Source organism: Scleropages formosus, chromosome 5, assembly GCF_900964775.1.
Source record: "Scleropages formosus chromosome 5, fSclFor1.1, whole genome shotgun sequence".
Lineage (NCBI taxonomy): Eukaryota > Metazoa > Chordata > Actinopteri > Osteoglossiformes > Osteoglossidae > Scleropages > Scleropages formosus.
In genome coordinates, this window is record NC_041810.1 from 7,070,734 (window position 1) to 7,094,250 (window position 23,517).

The 23,517-nt window shown below is 46.7% G+C and overlaps 2 protein-coding genes, 2 non-coding genes and 1 pseudogene across 4 annotated transcripts; 1 reads left to right on the forward strand and 4 right to left on the reverse strand.

The window, feature by feature from the left end:
- Positions 1 to 5,275: 5,275 nt before the first annotated feature.
- LOC108926420 (protein snail homolog Sna-like) lies at positions 5,276 to 7,279 on the reverse strand. The gene is made up of 3 exons (XM_029252450.1): positions 7,084 to 7,279; positions 6,344 to 6,778; positions 5,276 to 5,848 (listed from the first exon to the last, which is right to left on the reverse strand). The coding sequence occupies exons 1-3, from the start codon at positions 7,157 to 7,159 to the stop codon at positions 5,664 to 5,666; spliced, it is 696 nt and encodes a 231-aa protein (XP_029108283.1). The 5' UTR covers positions 7,160 to 7,279; the 3' UTR covers positions 5,276 to 5,663.
- A 1,184-nt stretch (positions 7,280 to 8,463) lies between these two features.
- Positions 8,464 to 8,545, reverse strand: trnas-gcu (transfer RNA serine (anticodon GCU)). Its single transcript has one exon. It is a non-coding gene; the product is annotated as a tRNA-Ser (tRNA).
- Positions 8,546 to 8,923: 378 nt separating this feature from the next.
- trnas-gcu (transfer RNA serine (anticodon GCU)) lies at positions 8,924 to 9,005 on the reverse strand. The gene has a single exon. It is a non-coding gene; the product is annotated as a tRNA-Ser (tRNA).
- Positions 9,006 to 9,909: 904 nt separating this feature from the next.
- LOC108926419 (protein snail homolog Sna-like) lies at positions 9,910 to 11,182 on the reverse strand. The gene is made up of 3 exons (XM_018739082.2): positions 11,158 to 11,182; positions 10,642 to 11,013; positions 9,910 to 10,094 (listed from the first exon to the last, which is right to left on the reverse strand). The coding sequence occupies exons 1-3, from the start codon at positions 11,171 to 11,173 to the stop codon at positions 9,910 to 9,912; spliced, it is 573 nt and encodes a 190-aa protein (XP_018594598.2). The 5' UTR covers positions 11,174 to 11,182.
- A 49-nt stretch (positions 11,183 to 11,231) lies between these two features.
- On the forward strand, positions 11,232 to 17,558 carry LOC114909089 (pre-mRNA-splicing factor 18 pseudogene; annotated as a pseudogene).
- The last annotated feature ends 5,959 nt before the right edge of the window (positions 17,559 to 23,517 follow it).

The window sequence follows — 23,517 nt, forward strand, 5'->3', positions numbered from 1 at the left end:
GACCGCAGTCCTGCTCTCCGGTGGGTCTGGGGTTCGAGTCCCGCTTGGGGTGCCTTGCGATGGACTGGCGTCCCGTCCTGGGTGTGTCCCCTCCCCCTCCAGCCTTACGCCCTGAGTTGCCGGGTTGGGCTCCGGTTCCCTGCGACCCCGTATGGGACAAGCGGTTCTGGAAAATGTGTGTGTGTGTGTGTGTGAGTATATCTAGTTTATGATGTAACAATGATGAAGATAATGAACAAATATTAATGAAAAAAATAAATAACTGATCATGTGACCAGTCGAGAATAAGAAATTAATTTATTTATATATAACTATAAAGCATGTCTTATGACTTGAGTATACAGAAAAGAATGATCTCACAAACTTCATTCAGAAACCATGTCCATGTGGTGCTCTTCAGCTTGCAGCACCCCACACTGGCCACCAGGGGACGCTCACTGTTTCCTCTCTGGGTCTCATGTGTACAGCAGCTTCAGTGGCAGTCCAAGTGGAATGACACTATTTTCTCACTTTTTCTGGAAGAATCCAAATTGTTGCTGTGATGTCATTGCTGCCAATTGTTTTTTAATCTTTGTGTCTTCATGCTGCAGCAGATTTGATTAAAATTGATCAACGATCAATACCTTGTTAGCATTCATAATTTAAAGCCATGTGAGAAAGCGAGAGGGGCAGGTGGGAAACAGGAAAGCACTGAATTAAGTGTGTGAGCAAAACTCACTGCGGAGGGGGGGCGAACACACACCACAGTCCCCCTTCTGGCAGGAAGGGGGTCTCCCACAGGAGGTGGGAGTGAAATCGCACCCCTGCCACTCCCCATCCAGGAACAGCCAGCAGCTCCCACCCACATGGCAGAGCACAACCACCCCCCCACCTCTGGGCCACACAGTTGGAAATACCTGCTGCAAGGTGCCTTCATCTGGTTCCTCGAGCAGCAGATGTCCTCACTGGGACCCGAGTCCTCTGCTTCAGTCGCCCATCCTTCCCCACTCTCAGCAATACAGGTGTGCGTTTCAGAGCTCGGTGGGGGGTGAATGGAGATGAGAGAGCCACCCCTCGGCCCCCCACCCGCCGCTTCCCCTGCTGATTTCCCCATAACTGCACAGAAGTGATTTATGGGATTCCTGAAAGCCTTCTGGAAGGCATAAAATAAGTCATAGATGACACACACACACACACACACACACACACATGCATGCATGGTAATGAGTGAAAGTATGGTACCCCAGATGTACTTTGGTAAATGTGATGTTTGTAGTAAAATCTGTGCATATGTACAGTGCTAACTGAGGGTATAGGAACCTTATGGGCATAGTTATTATTCTTGAAATATGAAATATTAAAATAAACTTGTAAAATTAATGAATGACTTGATTTATACACCTGATTCTACTTACCTACTCGGTTTAACCAATGGAGCTTGGGCTTCGCTTATTTTTGCACCAGCACTACTTCTGTGATTTCCTATAAAGCTACGTATGAAACTGGCACTGGGGGACTTTACTGGAATCATTATGGGTAAACAGCTGGGAAACGGCACTAAGATTATTGTGACAGTCATATGTTGAAATAACACAGTGCACATTAAAAATAAATAATACAACTTGGAGAATTAATTTGAAAAACCTAAAATATTTTAAAATAGTGTGCAAGTTCCACTGTTTTTTTGGTACATATGACTTATACACAAAAGCTATAACCAGGTTTTACCCTAACTACGTCACAGAGGCACACAGTCTGAAAGATGAATCTCAGCTGTGAACTGGATCTCTGAACTCCTCTGAAGGAACCCCAAAGGAGAACAGGAATGCGGTCAAGGATCTGGGGGAGAAGGGAGGGAGGGGGGTGGAGGCTGCACAGGGATTTCCTGCTTCAGCCGTTTTCTCTCTTCACGTCCTCCCCCCCTTCAACGAGACCATCAGTCTGGTGCAAGGTGCAGCAGTGGCCACATGGTCAACAGGTGGAACAGTGGTGGGTGCTGTTGCCTAGCAATGGGATGGTCCTGTGTTTCAATCCCACCTCCTACTGTGAACTGCGCTACAGGATCCTGTGGGCTGATGGGAGGAGATGGTGACACGAAATCCATCTGTAACTCCTCTTTTGTCTCGCTCTGCAAACCATGTGTATGTGAGAGAGAGAGGAGGGCTGCACTACAGCATCCACTCTAATAGCAACTGAAAATGTATTCTTGTCACACTCCAAGAACGAAGCTCCGCCCCGTCCCAGCAGCCCGGCCGCACTCTTCAGCTGACATTCACCTCTATTTTCCACGTTCATCTCATCTGTGCCTTACAGCGGTAAAGAGCACTATATGGAGTTCCGGAGTGGTCCATCCAGCATCCTCAGTCATTGTTAGACAATATTTTATTTACTGAGCTTATAATGTTATGATTTATATTGACAATGAAGCTACTTACACTGATTTACCCATTTATACAGCAGGGTAAGTCGTCCTCCTGGGGGAAAGGAGCGTGAGCTGGGCTGGAGTGTCTGGGTGGAACCTGAGGCCGTGCTCCTCGAGCGGGACTGGAGCCCAAAACCTTCCAGGTCCGAGCTCCTCAAAGATTGGGCTCTCACGACCCTGTAGTGTCCCGTGGGGATTTGAACCCGAGTTTCCTAAAGTAAAACGTCCATTAGGAAGAAGGATTGAGGCACCTGCCAAGTCAACATTGCGCAACAGCTGCTACGCGCTTGAGGCGTGACGCCGCTTCTCGTTCCCCACTGCGCGGGAACTGTCTTACGCCCAAGGCAGCTGCGCACAGAAAAACACAGGTGCGTGTGTACAGACACACACACACACGGATAGAGTCTTTGGGAATGAGAGCGTCACCGTGAGGTTGTTCAACTCGGGGTCAGATGCGAGTACAGAGAAGCCTTGCTGGGGCAGTTTCCTGTCTCGCTCATTATTTTTTACCCCCACCCCTCCAAGTAGTGGTGCCTGAGGGAACCAGGGGCCTTGTCCTTCTCACAGAGTTTTCTGGAACTGTCTGAGAGCCATCTGCACTCATCTGCCCTGTAACAAACACGGAGACTGTTTGTCTCCTGCAGCTCCGTGACGCCACGATCCGCCCCACGGTTTCACCTCCCGCTGCCCCACGACACGATATAGATGTCGGTGAATCGCAGTGGTGCCGTCGCACTTTGTGATCAGGGTGCGAGTGACATGAGTCTTATGTGGGGACTCAAACCCATCCCACACTGTGACCTGGAGCATCGGCGTTGCCCCATTAGCAGCGAGAAGACAGGAGGACCTGGATGGTCATCGAGACCGACGGTCCCTCAGTTCAGGACTCAGATGGTCAATGTACGGTCAGGCAACCTGAGCACCATGGTGGAGAACGTCTTACACAGCTGATGGATCATCTCTCTGGGATGATTTAAATCACCCCCCCACCCCACCCCACCCCACCTCACCTCACCTCACCTCACCTATCCTCTCCACACCCAGCACCCCCTGCTCCATCTTGCCCACAAACGAGCGACGGTTCACCTCTCCCAGGCTCCGAGCTCCTTAACCACTGACTCACTGTCTGGACTCACTGCGATTTCACAAACACCCCACCCCCACCCCCACCCCAGGGGCACGCGTGACCTGATCACGGATTTCGAAAGACGCTTTACGGGCAAAGCAGTGCGGCAGACACTCACTGTTGCGCTTCGGGTGTCGTCGTAAACATTTCACAGCCGTGATATCAGCATTAACATGCCAAACAGCGTGACCTCCGACCCCAAACAGCAGCCTGTCAGCATGCAGCTCATCTAGTGTGTGTGTGTGTGTCACTGTGTGTGTGTGTGTATCACTGTGTGTTTCTCTGAGCTCGGCTGGTCCAACAGCTGGTACCCGAGGTGCCGAATTCCAACCTCAACTACAGAGTTGATGTGTGTGGGGGATGGGACTGTGTTCCCACGCATTGCTGACGGGATGTGGAGAGACTCCGGTGCAAACACACACACACACACACACACACACACACACTCACACACACACATATCCACAGGCAGGGAGGTGAGTCAGCTGGCACTGAGCAACAGGTGTTGAAACCCAGCAGACACCTGCACACAGATGTCTTTCTGCACCACATTCACCTGCCCCCCCCCTTCTGTCCATCCAGCCTGTTGCAGCGAGACAGACAACTTCACGTGGAAACTATTCTGCATCCCAGCTGGTAACATTTTCACACCAATTTTCTCTCTCGAGTTTTTAGGGAGGATGTGCTCTTTTCTCTGCGCACTTCTCACGGCCGTGAGGTGTGTGTCCACAGCACGCGCTTCGCAGTACACGTGTCCCCCCCATTATTCAGCCATTATTAGTGACCATTAGCAGCGTTTACCGCCAAACAGTCCGGATTCCCACTCATCTGCTCTGCGACATTCAGTTGCAATAAACTGAACTGAAGCTGCTGTGTGAGAGGCAGAGAGATGCAATGCATTATGGGAACCATGTACCCACGCTCTCAGTTAGGATCCAGCACTGTACAGTCTCACATGTCCCCGATCGGAGAACACAGAGCCTTTCTGTGAGGAGGAGCATCTTGAATTTTGCATTAATTTTCTCATTATTCGTTTATTTATTTAAATGGGACATATAGCCTTTGTCCTCCTGGGTTCAGTCCAGTTCACTTTATGAATATTTTTTTTATTTGTTGTATACATGTTACCCTTAAGTGTTAATTTTTCTTTCATCTTAGACAACATTTAGAGTGATGGGAGGAACAAACTGGAATTTTCCCCATTAGAATTAACGGAATGACAGACCTCATCATTATATCTCAGGACCAAAAATGGGGACAACTGTTCCTACTTCAGGGTTCAAGTGAATTTGTAGTCACTGGTCCTTTCAGGTTAAAGAACCCAGAAGAGCTGCAGTCCCCTCAAGCCTGGACCTCTTCCCCCTCGTACCAACGAGAGAAAGTTCCCCCGTGTACAAATAAAAAAATAATTTATTGAGCATTGATGCATATTTATCTCAAAATGCAGTAGAAAAGAGAAAAATAATAATTACAACTTTTAATGATGTTGCAGGAGCATTTTATAAATGCCTCCCAGATAAAAGCGGGAGAAACAACACAAGTGAGATTTCACTAAAAGGTAGAAATAAAAATTTAAAATGACGCTCAAGAGCCTTTTCTCTCCACTCCCTCTCCATCGCAGTCATGCAGTGAGAAATGAACGGCTCCAAGGGGGGGGTGAGGTTTGCTGCCCTGTACCCATCATGCCCCCCCCCCACGAGTAGGTCCATAACAAGGACAGAGAGGGACGAGAGCCAATACCCAATGCTTTCTGCTCCATCGCAAGCAGGAGTTTACAGGGCAGTCCCCCCCGCATAGTGCATCTCATCTGTTTGTGTTGGGGGGGGAAGCAGGAAATCACCTGTCGGCACCGTGAAGGTCATCGTTTCACTGCAGGTTCATGCGTCAGCACCTGGCTGAACTGCCCCAGGAAACACACACACCCACACGCTGCTGTGTCTGGGTCCCTCACACTCCTGTGTGTCACCGATATGGACACTTTGGACACAGCCAGTGTAACTGGAAACAGCTGGAAATTAATGTCCATTGTCCACAGCAGAAGCCCATCAGCACATCAGCGCTATGCTGAACTCGTTGACCGTAGAGTGACCGTGTTCGTGTCGGGTGGCAGCTTTGTATGGGGGGGTTTCTTCCATCTCACACAGGTAGGGAGGTGCAACCGGAAGCAGCGTGCTTGTGCAGCAGGGAGGCACGGCTGAAGGTGCGAGAGCAGGAGGAGCATTGGTAGCGCTTGACGCGCTCGTGCGTCTGCAGGTGGGCGCGCAGGTTCGAGCGGTCAGCGAAGGCCCTGCTGCACTGGGGGCAGCTGAACGGTCGCTCTCCTGGACGCAGAAACAGAAGAACACCATCAGGAATGGAGATGCGGAAGTTCAGTTAGGAGAAGGTCCACTTTACAAAAAAATTATTTTGCTCATTATTTGAGAAATTTCATAACAGAAAGGACTGTGATGGCTCAGCAGGTAGCACCGCTGCCTCAAAATTCTGGGCAGAGCTTTAGGATCAGGGTTCGAATATGGCTCTGTCCATGAGGAGTCTGCCTGTTCTCCCTATGTTCATAAGTGTTTCCACCCTAAGGCTGTGTTTAGGAGTTGCCACCGGTTCACACAAGTGCATGTCCCCTGACCTCACTGTAGAGGTAAATGAGTGCTTTTCTGGTACAACACCCCCGTCCAAGATTCTCACAAACTTTAACGCAAAATTCAGACCGACTTCTTCTAGGAGTCAGAAATGCAGTAAGAGGACTCGACGCAGCCAAGAGGAAGGGTCACTACCGCTGCTCAAACCCTTTTCCTGGCACTGTTTCACCCGGTGCTCACCTGTGTGTGTGCGGATGTGTCCCCGCAGCAGCCAGGGCCGAGAGAAGGCCTTCCCGCAGGTAGGACACACGCAGGGCAGTGTGTGTGAGCGGATGTGCATCTTGAGGGCCCCCAGTGTGCCGTACTCCCTGGCGCAGTGTTTGCAGAAGAAAGCGCCGCGCCGGCGGGTCGGGTGGGACGGCTCGGATGATCTGGGGCCCGCGTCCCTCGCGCGCCGTTTGCTCCGCTGCGGTTGGCATCGGGGAAGCTCCGGGCTGGGGGGGTCCGATGTCCGTCCGCCGTCCTCCTCCTCGTCCCCGCTGCTGCTGCGGCTGGAGTTTGAGATGCTGGTTTCCACCCGGACGTGCGGATGCGGAGCGGAGCCCGGGGGAACGTCCCACACGAGTCCAGCAGCGCAGTGCTCCGCCGGGGGGAAGGTGTCACCCGTCACAGCACCTGGGGACAGGGGACAGGTGTGAGCGGAAAGGTGGACAGAACTCGGACGGTGAGGAAGGGACAGAGCGGAAAGGCAGCAGATCAGGGGTCAGTTAAAGGACATTGACCTCCTGGTCCTTAACTGACCTCCGGCTCCTCGCGACCAAGGGACAGTTTACCACGAATAGCGCCGACAGCATCCATCTGAAGCAGGACGACGTACAGCAGTAAAAGAGCAAACGCGCTCTCAGCTCACGCTCAGAAATGAGAATAGCAGGGTATCCGGGGTAACAAGCGACGCAGTAAAAGTGAGGTAAATCACTCACCAGCCTTCACCTCCAGCTCTCCGTAATCGGGCTTTTTACGGTTGAAGTTCTTCTTAACGAGGAAGGACCGCGGCATGTCGGGGCGGCGCGAGGACACGGGGTCCACAGCTGGACAAAGTGAGACAGATGTGTGAAGCGGCGGTCCGATTCGGACCCGTTCTGATGCTCCGGGTCGAAAAAGTGTCAGTGAAGTGCCGGGATGGGAGCGAAGTGAGACTGAGTCAGTGTCTCCGTTTCTCATCTGTCTCACGGGAGGGGGCAGGGTGCGGGGTGTGACCTCACAAACCGCTGACACCTTCCAGTAGTAATAATAATAATAATAAATTATAATAATAATGAGCGCTCTCGCCCAGTTGGCAGTGAGTTAAAAAGATGCGTTCAGCTCAGAAATGTTTTTTAATACTTCTTATAAACGTGTGTTTTTCACATCTCGTTTGAAACACCGCTTTCCATTGAGCCGCGACATAATTTCAAGTTCCTCCGCAAGCGAATATCCAAAGTGCACGTGCACGTAAATATATTTTCTAGGATTTTGTCCAACGCATGGCGGAGTTCGAACCGCAGAGGGTTCAAGAGTGTGTCCGAGAAAAGCTTGGTGTCCCCTAAAAACTGTGCAAGAAACGTAAACTGACCTGTTTAACTGAAATATAGTAAAATAACTATAAATTATAGTATAATAATTAGTATCGCAGCATTAACTTGGGCGCCTGTCCCTTTAACGACTAGTTCCTTTGATCTGCCGGCCTACAACGTTCTGTTCCATTCATGAATCCATTTCACTGTTTACATCATCGCGAGGAAACAATAAAACGATGAGCGATGGGGGGCCGCGCGAAACCCGGTTAAGAGCCCAAACGCTGCGTTCAGTCCGGATCCGAGAGACGACAGTTGAGAAATGACCACTGGATGGCAGCAGGGAACCGTGCGCCTGCGAGTCTTAAGAAAAGAGCGGGAATGTCGACGATATTTGCATATGGACACAGCCAATTACGCGCGCAGAGCACAATGGGTTAGCAGTCCATCGCCTTAACCAAAATTCTCCACAGAAATCACACTCCTGCACTCCTTTACATATGGACACAGCCAGTTTGCATATTGGCTAAAAGAATTTTTTGCAACGTTTTGAAAGCACAATAAAGCTCGAGACCGCGACTTGAACCCACGCGTCAGAAGCGCAATGGATTAACAGTCCATCACCTTAACCACTGGGGAAGCTCGTCCCACGGGTCCTATTGGTCCCGTCAATTAATTGCCCAAAATTTTCGACAGAAATCACAAAAAAGCATAACCGTGCATTCAATGGAGACAGCTAATTTACATATTGACCAAAAGCTTTCTTACGTGACGTTTTGGAAGGACAACTGAAGAAGTGCAAGAACGCGACGAGAATGGGATTCGAACCCACGCGTGCAGAGCACAATGGATTAGCAGTCCATCGCCTTAACCACTCGGCCATCTCGTCCTACATATTCAAGTGGTCCCCTCAATTAATTGCCCAAAATTCTCGACAGAAATCACAAAAAAAACACAATCCTGCATTCATTTACATATGGACACAGCCAATTTACATATTGACCAAAATCAATTTTCTTTACATTTTGAATGCACGTCTAAAATTTGAGACCAGCGACGAAAATGAGATTTAAGACCACGCTACGGGTGCAGAGCACAACGGATTAGTCGTTTATCACTTTAACAACACGGCCGTCCAATCCTATACAGCCTACACAGAAATCACAATAAAGCACTTAATTACACATGGACACAGCTACTTTACCTATTGACCAAAAGAACTTCCACCTTCGTAAGGCTTTGCAAGCACGTTTGAAGGTAGAAACCGCGACGAGAATGGGATTCGAACCCACGCGTGCAGAGCACAATGGATTAGCAGTCCATCGCCTTAACCACTCGGCCATCTCGTCCCGCACACATTTGTGGAAATGTCAATTAATTGCCCAAAATTCTTGATAGAAATCACAAAAAAAAAATACCTCACTTATTTGCACATGGACACATACACTTTACACTTTATTGACGAAAAGCGTTTTTTTTTTACGTTTTGGAAACACAGTCGAGGTTTGAGACCACCGACGAAAACGAGATTCGAATCCACGCGTGCAGAGCATAACATTTTAGGAGGCCACCCCCTTAACGACTCCTTGTCCTTGATGTTGTGTTTTGCTTTCGACTCATTGGTTTTGTCATGCAATTTTCATGTTAGTTGATTTTATTGATTTTATTGCTTTATTTTCAGATTTTTTTGGCATAACAGTTTTTTTTAGGTACTTATTTATTGAACAAAGATTTTAATATCCGGAAATGATGAATGGAGACATTTTTACCTGCCGAGTTGGACAGTGTGTGGAACCAGACACCTTTGGTGGTCTGGTAATTCATTCCGATCCGAAAAAGAAAAAACAACAGGACTCAGGAGTTGCTCAGTTTCTGAACAAAAGAAATAACAGAAAAATGCGCGAGTCTTTTTACTGATTTATTTCAGCCAATTATTCAGCCAGTGAAACTGATTAATGTGTAAAATGAGTGAATAAAGAAAGTCAGTGATATTCAATGCTCACGGTGTTTTAAAAAGGGGGAAAGTGGAGCTCTACTCATTAGAAATCGAAGGTAAAGGAGGAAATATTAAATAATCGACAGAGACTTTTCCTACTACAGCCTCTGCACCGGAAACACGCGTTACAATACATGGGGTAAACGTGGTAAGGAAGTTTTTCGCGGACGTCTCCCGTCGTCTTGGACGCGACGTGGCGCAGGGCCGCGTGGGGGGAATCCCGTGGGGGGGGGTCTCCCGTGGGGCGGTCTCCCGCATCACACGGAGCGGCCCGTGCAGCCCGAGACCACGTGCTTCCGCAGCAGGGAAGCGCGGCTGAAGGTGCGCGAGCACGAGTCGCACTGGTAGCGCTTCACCTCCTCGTGCGTCTGCAGGTGCGCGCGCAGGTTGGAGCGGTCGGCGAAGGCCCTGTTGCACTGGGGGCAGCTGAAGGGTCGCTCTCCTGCACGGACAAGCACAGGCAACGTGAACAAAGATCTGGAACATTCTCTGGGGACAGGGTCCGTGATGGAATACTGGAGGTTATTATTAATTAATATGCAGTTATTATCAGTTTACAAAACAGACATTCTGCAATAGGTCATTTCAGGACTTCTCACAAATATTTTTTTTTTCTCAGATCTATGTTCACGATAAATACAGATTCCGGTACCGGTCCCCTGACCTGTGTGCGCGTGACAACATTATTATACCGCCACTGTGTGTTTTTTTCTTACGGATCAGAATGGACTAGCAGCCCAGCAGGTGTCTGGTTCCACACACTGTCCACCTCGACAGATAAAAATTTCTCCATTTATCATGATTGAAATCTTTATTCAAGAAATAAATCCTAAAGACTCTCATGCCAATAATAACATCTGTTACCGGCAATATACGTCGGTAAGTAGGAAGGCCGGTCAGTTCGTCAAGTCGCTGAGCTAATCAGAGCAGTGATTCATTTAATGAAGGGAGGGAGGGGGTGGATGTGGGGGGGGGGGTAGAGAGCTCACCTGTGTGTGTGCGGATGTGTCCCCGCAGCAGCCAAGGCCGCGAGAATCCCTTCCCGCAGGTGGGACACACGCAGGGCAGCGAGTGCGAGCGGATGTGCACCTTGAGGGCGCTCGCGCTGCGGCACTCCGCCGAGCACTGCGTGCAGGGGAACGAGGTGAGTGATGCGCCAGGTGGGCTGGTCTTGGTACCTCTGCGCCCCTTGGACCGGCGGGGAGGCTCCGGACTCGGGGGGTCCGAGGTGCTGCCCCCCTCCTGCTGCTCACTGCTGCTGGAAGGCGAGCTGGAGGTGCTGGGGGGCTTCGCCATAGAGGGGGCGTACAGGTCCCACAGGAGTCCAACTGCAATGTGCTCCATAGGTGGGAACATCTCGCCTGGAAGAATTTCAAGAAAGGAGAAGGCGGCAGGGATCGGGTCAGTGAACCGAACTCGGGTACGAATAGCCCATGTGCGCAAAAGAGCTCGTTCTCAGAACAAGCCGCAAAGATTTTACCCTAAAAGTGAAGTAAATCACTCACCAGCTTCACCCCCCATCTCCTTGTATTTAGGCTTTTTGCGGTTGAAGTTCTTCTTGACGAGGAAGCACCGCGGCATGTCGGGGCGGCGGCACGAGGACAGGGTGTCCACACCTGGACAAAGTGAGACAGATGCGAAGTCCCTGCTGGAGCGGAGCTGGAGGTCGGAGGTGCGCTGTGGATGTTTGGGACACTGGGGACCGCGGTGTTCCAGCATCACCTACAAAGTGATGGGGGGGCACCGTGACGTCAAACCCCTGACACCTTGCTCATATACATAATAAAAAAGAGAAAATGACTGATTGCTCGGGATGGACAGAAACCGTCCCTGAGTTCACACCTCTTTGTTCGGCGACCCCACACCGTATGAGCACATTATTTTGCATAATTCACCCCCTTGTTTTAAGTCCCGTCGTGGAGTTTACATTAGTTGGTTTTACTGATTTTATTGTTTTATTTCTGAACTTATCATTGGTATAATAATTTTAGGATTTAATTACTGAATAAAGATTTTAATTGTCGGAAATGATGAATGGAGAAATTTTACCTGTCGAGTTGGACAGTGTGTGGAATCAGACACCTTTGGTGGGCTGGTAATCCATTCTGATCCCATTATCTGTGGCCGGACTACGTGAAAAGTCTTTTAAAGAATAAATAAATCAAATAAGAGAAAAGAGATTTTAAATCGGATTTACTTACACCTCATCGCACTGCTGATAGTGATCGAATAATTCTTTGTATAAAACGAAAAGAATGATAAATACATCACTTTGGACAAGCGGTTATTAGTGATGGACAGTTTTTAAATACAAGTGAAATTTATTTTAGGGATAATAACGACGTTCATTGCTTGGATTACATACCTAATTTACTTACTTTGGATAATATTTACTTTATCTCACTGTTTTCGATTTACATATAATTCACTTTTCCACCCTTTTAACGAAATATGTGTGTATTCGAGTGGCAATTAGAATAAAACTTGGAGAACATGAAATGTAAAATGTGTTTTCTCCTCCGAAAGCGCATACAGTCAAGGGGTTTAAAACTTTTACCGTGTTCTGTGAATGTTTTTTCCCCAGTTTTCTAGAGAATCGCTTGTGTGTGTGTGTGTGTGTGTGTGTGTGTGTGTGTGTGTGTGTGTGTGTGTGTGTGAGATCCTAAGCATCACCTCTGAAAAAAGATTGCATTAGCATAGCATTAGTTACAAACAAAATCCCTTCTCTATTTAATTTGTGCCTTAAACATTTCTAAATCTGTTGAGCCATCTGGCTACTCTTTTGATCTTCTTTGAAATACACCAATAATTAACACCCGTTTGCCCCGCTATCCGAAAGTAGAGCGTTCGTAAACCGAAATGGCGTAAAGCGAAGAAGCGATTACTATTAATTTATATGGGGAAACTTTTCGAGCGTTCCCAGATCCAAAAAATAACCTACGAAATCATACCAAACAACACATAAAACCTAAAATGACACGAACATGCAGTAAAAGCAGGAATGAATCAATGATATGATAAATAGAGTCTAAATCAGGTGGAAATAATGTATCCAGATTCACAGAGCAAGGAAACACCACACTTCTACACCCATCATCAGTCCACTCCAGCAACAGACTTTCCACTTTACTCCTCACTGGATGCGAATTGAAAGAGACCATTTTGCTACTAGCAGAACCAACAGTAACTTGGGCAACTTCCAACATTCTATCTATCTAAAATAATAATAATAATAATAAATTCCCTTGTGGGATCTATCTATCTATCTGCGTGGAAATGAACAGTATGAAATTGAATGTGGACGCAGACGAGTCCAGCGCAGCGCAATCAGTCTCTTTATTCCCTTCACCAGGATCGAAACGCTGAATTACGAGCAGTTTTAGGCGAAGCGTAACATCCTCACGCGCTCTCTTGGGCTTTCCTTACACTTCAGGAAACGTGCTGCTCACGGACGCACGCAATAAATAGAGAAAAAGCACAGACGCTCACGGACGCAGTTCAATCGGCCTGATGCTGCGATGCAGGGTGTAGTTCCTGTGAATGGACGCTTGGTGGCGCTACTTTCGCTGCTTGGTTTGCGCGCTGCCTCTGTAACGGCTCGCTGCGAAACAAACGCTCAGCGCAGGTTTCGCTTTTCGCCTTTTTCTCGTAAAAGCAAAAACCCCGCGTGGGATTTCGTTCGCTTTGCGAAAACAGGTACTAATGTCGGTCTTTCGTTAAAGCGAAGTGGCTTAAAGGGAATTTGGAAAAGGGGGGTATATAAACCAAATTTGAACATTTCTTTTTCAGGGCTTTAGATGTAATATTTCTTTGATTTTACTTTTTTCTTTTTGCAGATGGATGTACTTTTTTTTCTTCTCGGCTTTCAGAGCTGTTAGTATTTATGAAGTCATAGGATTGAGATTTCCTCAAAAAACTGTTACTCTTCAAAGTTTGTAGCACATTGGGATTCCAGGGCCAAGACTCGGGGTGGGGGGGGGGGGGGGGTATCTTTTTCAAAGCACAAATCAGAGCTGCAGTTCTTGGCAAGCAGTGTCCCAATAAAGAACAAGTGCTGTTACATTGTGAAGGTGCTGGAATGGAAAGTACTGACCTATAATGCACTGTAAAGTGCAAAAAAAAAGGTAAATTCAGGAAACCTTTTAATTATTGGGGTTTGTCTTTTAGTGTCTTAAGGGTCCTGCCATGCTATCTTTAAATTAGTTGGTTTTATTTGGTTTTATTGTTTTATTTTTTATTTTATTATTGGCATGATAGTTTTTAGGATTTATTTATTGAATAAAAATTTTAATTGTCAGAAATTATGAATAGAGAAATTTTTACCTGTCCAGTTGGACGGTGTGTGGAACCAGACAGCTTTGGTGGGCTGGCAATCCATTAAAAAAAAAATACAGAAAACCTGTTAAATCTATTCAATAGTGCAATCCAGGTACTTTATTTATTTATTTATTTATTTATTTATTTGCAAGTATTAGGGTTTTTAAATATTAACTGCATGCTAAAGCGGAGCATGAAGGCACAGTGTTTGTCACAGAAATGACTACAGTATTTGTCTTGTTTCCAGAAGAATGTCTCATTCACCTGATCAGAAGACAAATGAACCACCTTATTGTGTAAAAGCGTGACACTAAAGGTGTGACACTAAAGGTGTGACACTTCTCACACGAAGCGCTGCAGGTCTGAGAAGGAAAAGAACCAATTCACCCTGGTTTTTCTCCCCATTTTTACAATAAATACTGCGAGATTATTCCACTATTATCACATTATTATAATAACCTTCAGCTTAAAACAGTCACGGGAAAACGGGTCATCACATAATTTTGTTACATAATTTCAGAATATGTAATTACTTACATATAAAATACATAATTTTAGAACAATGGAGAACGAGAACAGTGTGAGTGTATAAAACACTTTCTACACGCGAATGCATGAAAAAACAATAATATTTTGGAAATATTAAAAGTGCCAGAAATGCGCGCCGTGAACAAACGGACACAAACTTTCCGTGCAGCTCTGTCACATGAATTTACTCTGATTGCGTGGTAGAGCACGGTAAAACATCAGAAAACACCGACAGCGCAGCACGAAAATTGAATAAACACGCAAATCGGGAGTGATTTTTAAATGTGTATTTATTTATTTGAATGTGGGAATTACAGAGCCAGTTACACACGGGCTTTACAGCTGAACCAGGATGAGCTTTTTTTTAACAGTCGTGTCCGCCAATTATTATATTGATTTAAACAACTGAGTTATTTTTCTATGTCGTTTCGTATCGCAGCACCTTCATTACATTGAGATTTTTTTTTTCCCCCTATACTTTATTTCATACCATAAGAACAAAGAGTAAAACTCTCCAATATTCCAAATCAGAAACACACACACACTCTCAGAACCGCTTGTCCCATACGGGGTCACGGAGCCTACCCGGCAACACAGGCCGTAAGGGGAGGGGACACACTCAGGACGAGACGCCAGTCTATCGCAAGGTACCCCAAGCGGGACTCGAACCCCAGACCCACCGGAGAATAGGATTGTGGTCCAACCCACTGCGCCACTGCGCCACTGCACCCTCATGAATCAGAAACACAAAACATCCAAACATTTCATCACAAAAATATTCCTCAACATACACATGACATAAACTTTTTCACTCATCCAAGCATCATCTCATTTTACTAATACAAAGAGTGATAAACATCAGAGTTTAAAAACAAAGAAAAATATCATTACACTGAGATGTTTGTACCCCACGCAGAGCGCTTTCGCAGGACTCAACACACCCGCTCCGCACAGACCTGGACAGGGACAGGGTGGGTAGTAGTGGGGAGTCGTGGGGAGTCGTGGGGGGTCGGGAGGGTCAGAGGGGTCGGACTGGTGCCACTCGGTCCGCTATTGAGAACTTAATAGTGTGTGCGAACTGAAGCCGCACCTTGTTCTCGAGCCTGTTACTCGCTATTATAATGTAGCGAAATGAGGGAAATGCGTATTAAGTGCGTTAATATACATCATAATAGCGAGTAATGGCCTCGAGAACAAGGTGCGGCTTCCCTCATTTCGCACCTCTTTGAGATTCATTGCCCTCGAATTAGATAGATAGAAAGTTGAGGACAGAGCTGCACGTTTCGAGATCCTATTTAAGCCATTATTATACTCTTACGTTTAGGGTAAAGTGTGGTAAAATACCAGTGCCGCAGTTCTTACAGTACAGGACTTGAATCAGTTTTTCATTTATGATCAGTTCTGGTCGATCAAAAGAACGTGAAAAGTAGTTTGCTGGATGAACTGCTCGTCTACTGTGGTCTGCACGCGTGGGTTCGAATCCCTTTTTCCTTGTGTGTGTATCTCTACATTTTGTATAATATCTGAAATGTTCAAAAAGCAAAGTCTAACGTTTCCAAAGGAAATTTGAGAAAGGATGCAGTGCCACCCAACTCCTTTTGGAACAGCATATAAACAGGTTGTGTCCATATACATCGGAGCCCCGTCTTGCCGTTTCAGCGTTATGATCTATAATGAACTTAATAATGATAAATCTGAGTTCCATCACAGTGCGGCGCGAGCTGAGGGAAGCTCCCGGGCTGGATATCAATCTCAATGGAATCAGTCCTTATTATTATGTATTATTATCATGCATATGAGACAGGGGTCAGCGGTTTGTGAGCTCACGGTGCACACCGCACCCCACCCACCCCCCGGAAAAGGGACCCTGGAGCCACACACTTGTCTGGCACTGCTTATACACAAGCAGCCTTCTACAAAAAGAAAACAACATATATTCTATGTATACATTTAACGGACACTTTTCTCCAAAGCATCTTACAACGTGAAGGTCACAATTATTACATGCTTACAATCATTTACCCATTTATACAGCTGAGTAATTTTACTGGAACAATTTAGGGTAAGTACCTTGCTCAAGGGTACTGCAGTCGTAGGTGGGGATCACATCTGCGACCTTTGGATCCAAAGGCAGTAGCTCTAAGCACTACGCTACCAGCTGTGTCAATATATTAAATAAAATATATATTTAACAATATATAATTATTCCATACTTATATATAAATATAAAATCATGGATGTCCTCTTGCTCCTTCCTGGGTGAGCTACTACAGGAGATCTGGCTGCAAGACTGAGGAGAAAGAAGGCAGGGAGCCCTTGACCCTTTCGCCCCAGAAAGTGAACCGACTGCACGAACGAGGGGAGCCTGCGTACCTCTTCAGTGCTATTACAACGCCTCCCACCGGCTGAGGAAAACTGAAATCATGGCTCCTGAAAGAATATCTGAGGGCCCCCATGGACAAGATCGACCAGCAGTGCCTGAATGGGCTCGTGGGCATCGATGAGGCAGGGGAGGTGGACACGTAGTATGACCTGAAGGTCTGTGAAGTGGACACCAGTACGGAGGAGCTCCAGGCTCTCGGGGGTCACTCTGGGGACAGGCAACAGAGACATGGATGTTGTACACAAAGTGCTCAAGCGGAGCGTGCAGGGCAAGCTGGCCAGTGCCACCCACAAGCAGGCCGAGTCCTACCTGAGACCCCTCTTCAGCATGCTGTGCAAGAAGAGCCTTCCAGCGGACATCAGGGAGTCCATCACGGACATCGCTGGGTTCCTGCAGAACAGAGAATACGTGAAGGCCAACCACACGTACCTACAGATGGCCATAAGGAATGCCCCCTGGTCCATTGGCATCACCATGGTGGGCATCCACGCACACACCGGCGGGGATAAGATCTTCTCCAAACACATGATCCACTTGCTGAACGACTAGACCCAGCAGAAGTATATCCAGCGCTCTAGATTCCTGGGAGATGCAAATGGAGATCAAGGCTGGCGCTTTACTTCATTTTCTCTTCAGGGGAAGGGTGACGAGTTTCAAATGTATCACATTTGTACATAAAGTTGCACCGCCGGTCCTTTTTTGAGAATGAAGTTGCTGAAAACATGTAATTTTTGCTTACATCATTTGTGTACAATACCTGAACATGTAAAAAAGCGTTCGACAAACCTTTTCTTGTAAAGAAAAGTACGGCAGACATGCATCCCACGTGTCGCATGATTTTTGGGAAGGATGGATGAACTATTTGAATGTCTGAACAAATTATCACTTGATTCTGTAAAAGTGTGACACAAAAGGTATGACAGAGCTATGGATGGGACCAGCACGGCATTTAAGCTCCTAAAAATTAAATCAGCTTCTCAGATGAAGCACTGCAGGTCTGACAAAGAAAAGAAGAAATTTCACCCTGGTTTTCACCCCATTTTCACCTTGTCCTTCTGAAAGCACAGATTTCAAGCTGCCTTGGGCAAAGTCGGGAAAATAAAAGGCATCATGGCCAAAAAAACCAAGAGACTTTAATCCTGATAAGCGTACAATGAGCCACAAAGAAATACGAACTGAGGGAAATCATGAGATTGAAAAGGTTTAAAAGAGTTTTCTTCTGCGTCCGAAATGACGGGCGGCAAATAATTTTTGCGGTTGTAATTCCACAAATTACCACAAGAGGTCAGTGTAATTAGAGCGTAATTACAGTGTCTGCTATTACTGTGACTGAGTCTGCCTGCCTGTTTGGTGCTCGTCCTCTTTTTTCTCCAACTTTTATCATAATCACCATCTTTTCAAAAGCATAAAGCCTTCTTATTACACGTCCAAAGGGTGATCATCTCAGTCTCATCGTCTGATGATCCGATCCAACACCCATCTGTTTTCCTGCCCGTCCACGGTGTCTTTAAGTCTCCTCCAGCACCACAGTCACAAAGATCAGGTATAAACTGCTCTGTGCCCTGAGGTTCATGGGGACTCAATCCCCCAACCCCCCCAGGACTTATGTTCCTCACTGATTGCCATTATCCAGCATTCACACACATTTGTACTTGTCTGTATTACTTGTAGTCTGCACAACTCTCTCTGGACCATCTGTCTCTGGATTAGCAGTTCAGCGCTAAAAGTTCAGTGCCATGTCTGGGATTTCAGCCGTGAGGGAATTTAAACCCAGGATGCATCACTCTCGTCCTTTTGCTGGACAAATTGTTTCCCATGGCAGGGTTTCTCCCCACATGGTGCCTTTAAAGGGAAGGATGGGTCAGTAATAGTGTGTGTGTGTGTGTGTGTGTGTGTGTGTGTGTGTGTGTTTGTGTGTCTGTGTCTGTGAGAGCGAGAGAGAGAGAGAGAGAGAGAGAGAGAGAGAGAGAGAGAGAGAGAGTGAGAAAATAAGGCAAGGCCGCAATCCAGGGCAGCGTGCAGTAATGGAGCAGACCAGCAGGAACGAGAATCACATGATACAAGTGGTGCAGAGCTATAAAAAAACCAAAAAATGCGAATTAAAATTTGAGGACGTTATTGGATGTGGATATTTTGGATGCTTGCGAGGCTGATGGTGAATCATGCGTGTCTCATGTCAGACACCACTGCTGACTGTCATACTGCAGTTTCTGATTATCAGGTCACATCGCAGCCAAACGTCAGAGAAATATTATCAATGGTCTTTACGTGTCTGACACTTTTTTGTATTCCAAACCAAGCAAGTACCGTAGTCATCATTTATACAGCAAGAGTCATTTTTACATGTATTTTTAAATGAACAACAGAACAGAAGTGGGTCACAGCAGCAGGTGGCGTAGTGGTTAGTGCTGCTGCTGGGATGTGCAGTGCAGAGCAGAGCAATAATGTGCATTTCTTCTCCAAATAAGTAAGAATAATTGATTGGTTATGCCATGTAGTGAAAAACTGAATTTGGGTTAAGATTTAACAGGCATGGAGAAGGAGAGAAATGAAAAATTTTGGTCATAATATTTTGAATAACTGAATTAAGACCAAGGGGGTGCGGTGGCGCAGTGGGTTGGACCACGGTCCTGCTTTCCGGTGGGTCTGGGGTTCGAGTCCCGCTTGGGGTGCCTTGCGACGGACTGGCGTCCCGTCCTGGGTGTGTTCCCTCCCCCTCTGGCCTTATGCCCTGTGTTACCGGGTAGGCTCCGGTTCCCCGTGACCCCGTATGGGACAAGCGGTTCTGAAAATGTGTGTGTGTGTGTGTGTGTGTGTGTGTGTGTGTGTGTGTGTGTGTGTGTGTGTGTGTGTGTGTGTGTGTGTGTGTGTGAGAGTGAGAGTGAGAGAATTAAGACCCTCCCAGTAAGCAGGGCCATTTTAACTGTAGGGATTCAGGGTAATTCCTTGCGGTCACCTCACAGTGATGGTAATAAACGATCAGCCCCAGATGAGCAAAAGCACCGACTCCACGGATCAGCACAGTGCACCGAGGTACAACACCTTGCCCTGGGCTCTAACGGTAGGCTCTCACATTGGACAGTGAGCCCCTGCTCAGAAGATCCAGGTTGGGAGTTCCACGCAGCTGGACTGAGCTGCACGCAGATGGACGTCCAATCGAATCATGTGAAGGTCCTGGGATGTCATCCAGCTGATGGGCACCAATATTTAATATATAGGCTCAAGGTTTGGAATGCTGTGTCCAGGAAGCGGGTTTGATAACACACACACACACACACACACGATGGCTACAACCACTTGTCTCAACCGGGGTCGCCGCAAACCGGAGCCTAATCCAGCAGTATAGGGATCAGGGCTGGGGGGACACACCTCGGATGGGACACCAGTCCACCGCAAGGCACCACATGGCTGGCCCTGGCCAAACTCGTTGCACCACCGTGCCCCCCTTCAGGTCTAATTAATGAGGCAATTTCCTTACTTCACCAAAAGCTCTTACAAGGGCACTAACCCAGGGGAGTGGAAGCTGTTTCCATCTTTAGAATGAGGCCAAAGAGTGTGTGGGGGGGGGGGGGGGCAGACTTACTGGTTAAGACTGATGAGATCATTTAAGTCACTTTGGAGAAAAGCACTGGATGAAAGAATAAATGTATATTTTTAAAACAATCTAGAGAGGATGATGTCATACAGTTATCTGACACTTTTTGCAAGGTGACTTCCAAATGTGAGGTTTGTACCTTGAGTTACCCATTTACACACACACAGTGCTGTTCTTAGTATCAAGCCAAGGTAAATATAGTACCTTGCTGAAGTGACGGGGGGGATTCAGACCGAGCTTTTTCGATTATAAGGTGCCACCTACTGAATCAGAGCTGTTTGACCCCCAAAAGTGCAGGAACAGAAAATGTTCACAGCGCCTGGCAGTGGACTGTAGGCCACGCCCCCTATTTAAATCGAAGCAGCCCATTGGCTGTGGAAAAGAGCTGGCTGTGTTCAAACAGGACCTTCAAAGGGCGCTCAGCTTTCCAGAGAGGCCGTTAAAGCCCCTCCCACCTACCCATTGGGGAGGGGTCTTCTTCCCGAAGGAAATTTAAAGCGGCAGCACAACTTTTAGTGCATCTTTTTGAATTGTTTATCCAAGATTCAAGATTCAAGAGTTTATTGTCATGTGTGCAGTAAACAGTTCGTTACACCATACAATGAGATTCTTACTCTGTGAATCCTCTCAGCAGCCTATGACATAAATTGTAAGGACGTAAGGAAAGAAAAACACAAGGAAAGAAAAAACACAAGGCGTAAATCACAAATTTACAAAAATTACTATTAGTGCAAAAATCCAAGAAACGAAGTTATACACGTATATAAAGTGTGCAGTGCGCAATGTAAACATGGAAGTCGTACAAAGTCCTGCAGAGGTAGATTGGGTTTGTTCGGAGTTGAAGGAGGGGTGTGTATTTGTGTGCGCAAGGTATGCGGAGGTAGTCTGTGGCCTCTGATGTTACTGGCGTTGTGGATGTGTATGTGTGCGTAGGAGGGATGGGGGTTAGTTGACACCTCGCAGGCTCAGAGGGTGAACTGTGTCTGCTGTGATGGGTGGAGAGCCAGCGGATGGGTGTTGTTCACAAGCCTCATGGCCTGTGGGTAAAAACTGTGTTTCAGCCTTGAGGTTCTGGCTCTAACACTCCTGTAGCATCTGCCTGATGGTAAGGGTGTGAAAAGGCTGTGCTGGGGATGACTGTTGTCCTTGATCATGTTAGTGGCTCTCCTTATGGTTCTGGCCTGGTATAGGCTCTCCAGTGATGGTAAGGATGTTCCAGTGATGGTTTGAGCAGATTTTTATTTTTAATGCTGACAATTTATGAAAGTATTGCTTTTTGACAGAATTATATACTTCAAGTAAACATGTGTATAAGTAAATAAATCATACATGTTTGACAGAAATTTATATCTGAAGTGAATTGGATATTTTATAATTTATTCAATTAATAAGAAATGTCCGTATGTATTTACACAGGGGAAGCCCAGGGTGTAAACACAACTGAACAAAACATACTTATCCCTCCCATAAAAGCACCCCCTTTGGCCAGCATAAAGATAAGGAATCTGCCCATTTTATTGAAATATAAAAAACAGAAATGTGTAATTTTTGAAACAGACAATTCACACACACACACATTTTCAGAACCGCTTGTCCCATACAGGGTCGCGGGGGAACCGGAGCCTACCCGGCAACACAGGGCGTAAGGCCGGAAGGGGAGGGGACACACCCAGGACGGGACGCCAGTCCGCCGCAAGGCACCCCAAGCGGGACTCGAACCCCAGACCCACCAGGGAGCAGGACTGCGGTCCAACCCACTGCGCCACCGCGCCACCGCGCCCCCCAATACAGACAATTCATTTTCCAAACAATGTTTCGCTGAAAAAACAAAAGAAACACACAAAACATACAGCAGAAGCTGACCAGCAATTTTCCTAGTGCGAGATATTCCTGTTATTTTACAGCTTCTAATGAGAACTATCGACAGCGTCGTTACGAGTTATTACACATTTAATTTTAAGCGTTTTATTGTATTTTGCTCTTCCTCGGGCGCAGCAATTCCACTTGGCGCTCCACACTTTTCAGGTGGAGTTTGAGGCAGCTGTAGCCTTCTGATTGGCTCTTTCGTCTGAGTGGGCGGGGAATGGGGCGTTAAGACATCCTCCACGTTCAAGTCAAGCCAGGAGCCGGTGTAACATTCTGATTGGTTGCTTTGTGCGTATGGGCGGAGACGGGGCGTGTCCGTATGCTATTATGATCTGACAGCTGTTCGTCAGCGCTCCCAGTTCTGGACTGGGGCTGTTTGCGGAGAACGGGCAGGAGACACAAACCGCGGCCGATTTTAATCTCTCAGCGAAATTCTCGCACGGATCACCTCTGAGAACGAAACGTTTTATTCTTTTCACTGTGTTCAACAAGAAGCCACATCAAATCCGCTACCTCAGCCTTTTCTGAAGGTTTTTTTGGGGGAAAAAATCATTTAGCGCAACTGCGAGTGGCAGGTAAGCGGCCCTTTACAGTTTAGGTTCTCAGGTTCATGGATCATAATTACAGTAACTGCAGCCCTTTCCATCTTCAGCATGTTTAAGGACTTAAATGCATAATGTAATTATGTTGCCTAAGCGACACATCTGTCTTGGCAAAACATGATACAACATAATAATTTACGGAGAGGTAAACGAAGCAGTGTAACATTACCAGAGGGCGGGTTACTGTACTCTCTGTCTCTGTCTGTACCGCAATAATGAATAAGCGATAATCTGGATCGAGCGCTCATAATACATACTGTATGAATATGGTGACCGATCGCAAACTGCATTGTGTGTCGGGTAACCTTGGGCTCCTAGGAAATATTACAGTGAATATGTGTCGCTTTATTAACAACATATATCCGTGTGGACCCATGGGCCATGTATCTGTGCCGGAATATCTGCATAGTTACTTTCTATATTTTTGCATTTGTATTCCAATTTGTAGCAGATACTGTTTTCTGTGTGGATATTCTTCTGGAAATGCTATCATTTTCTCTATTTAAACATGATACTGCATCTCTTTAAAAATGTGGTCGTATTTGCACAGCTCCGCAGTGTTTGTGGTTTATTC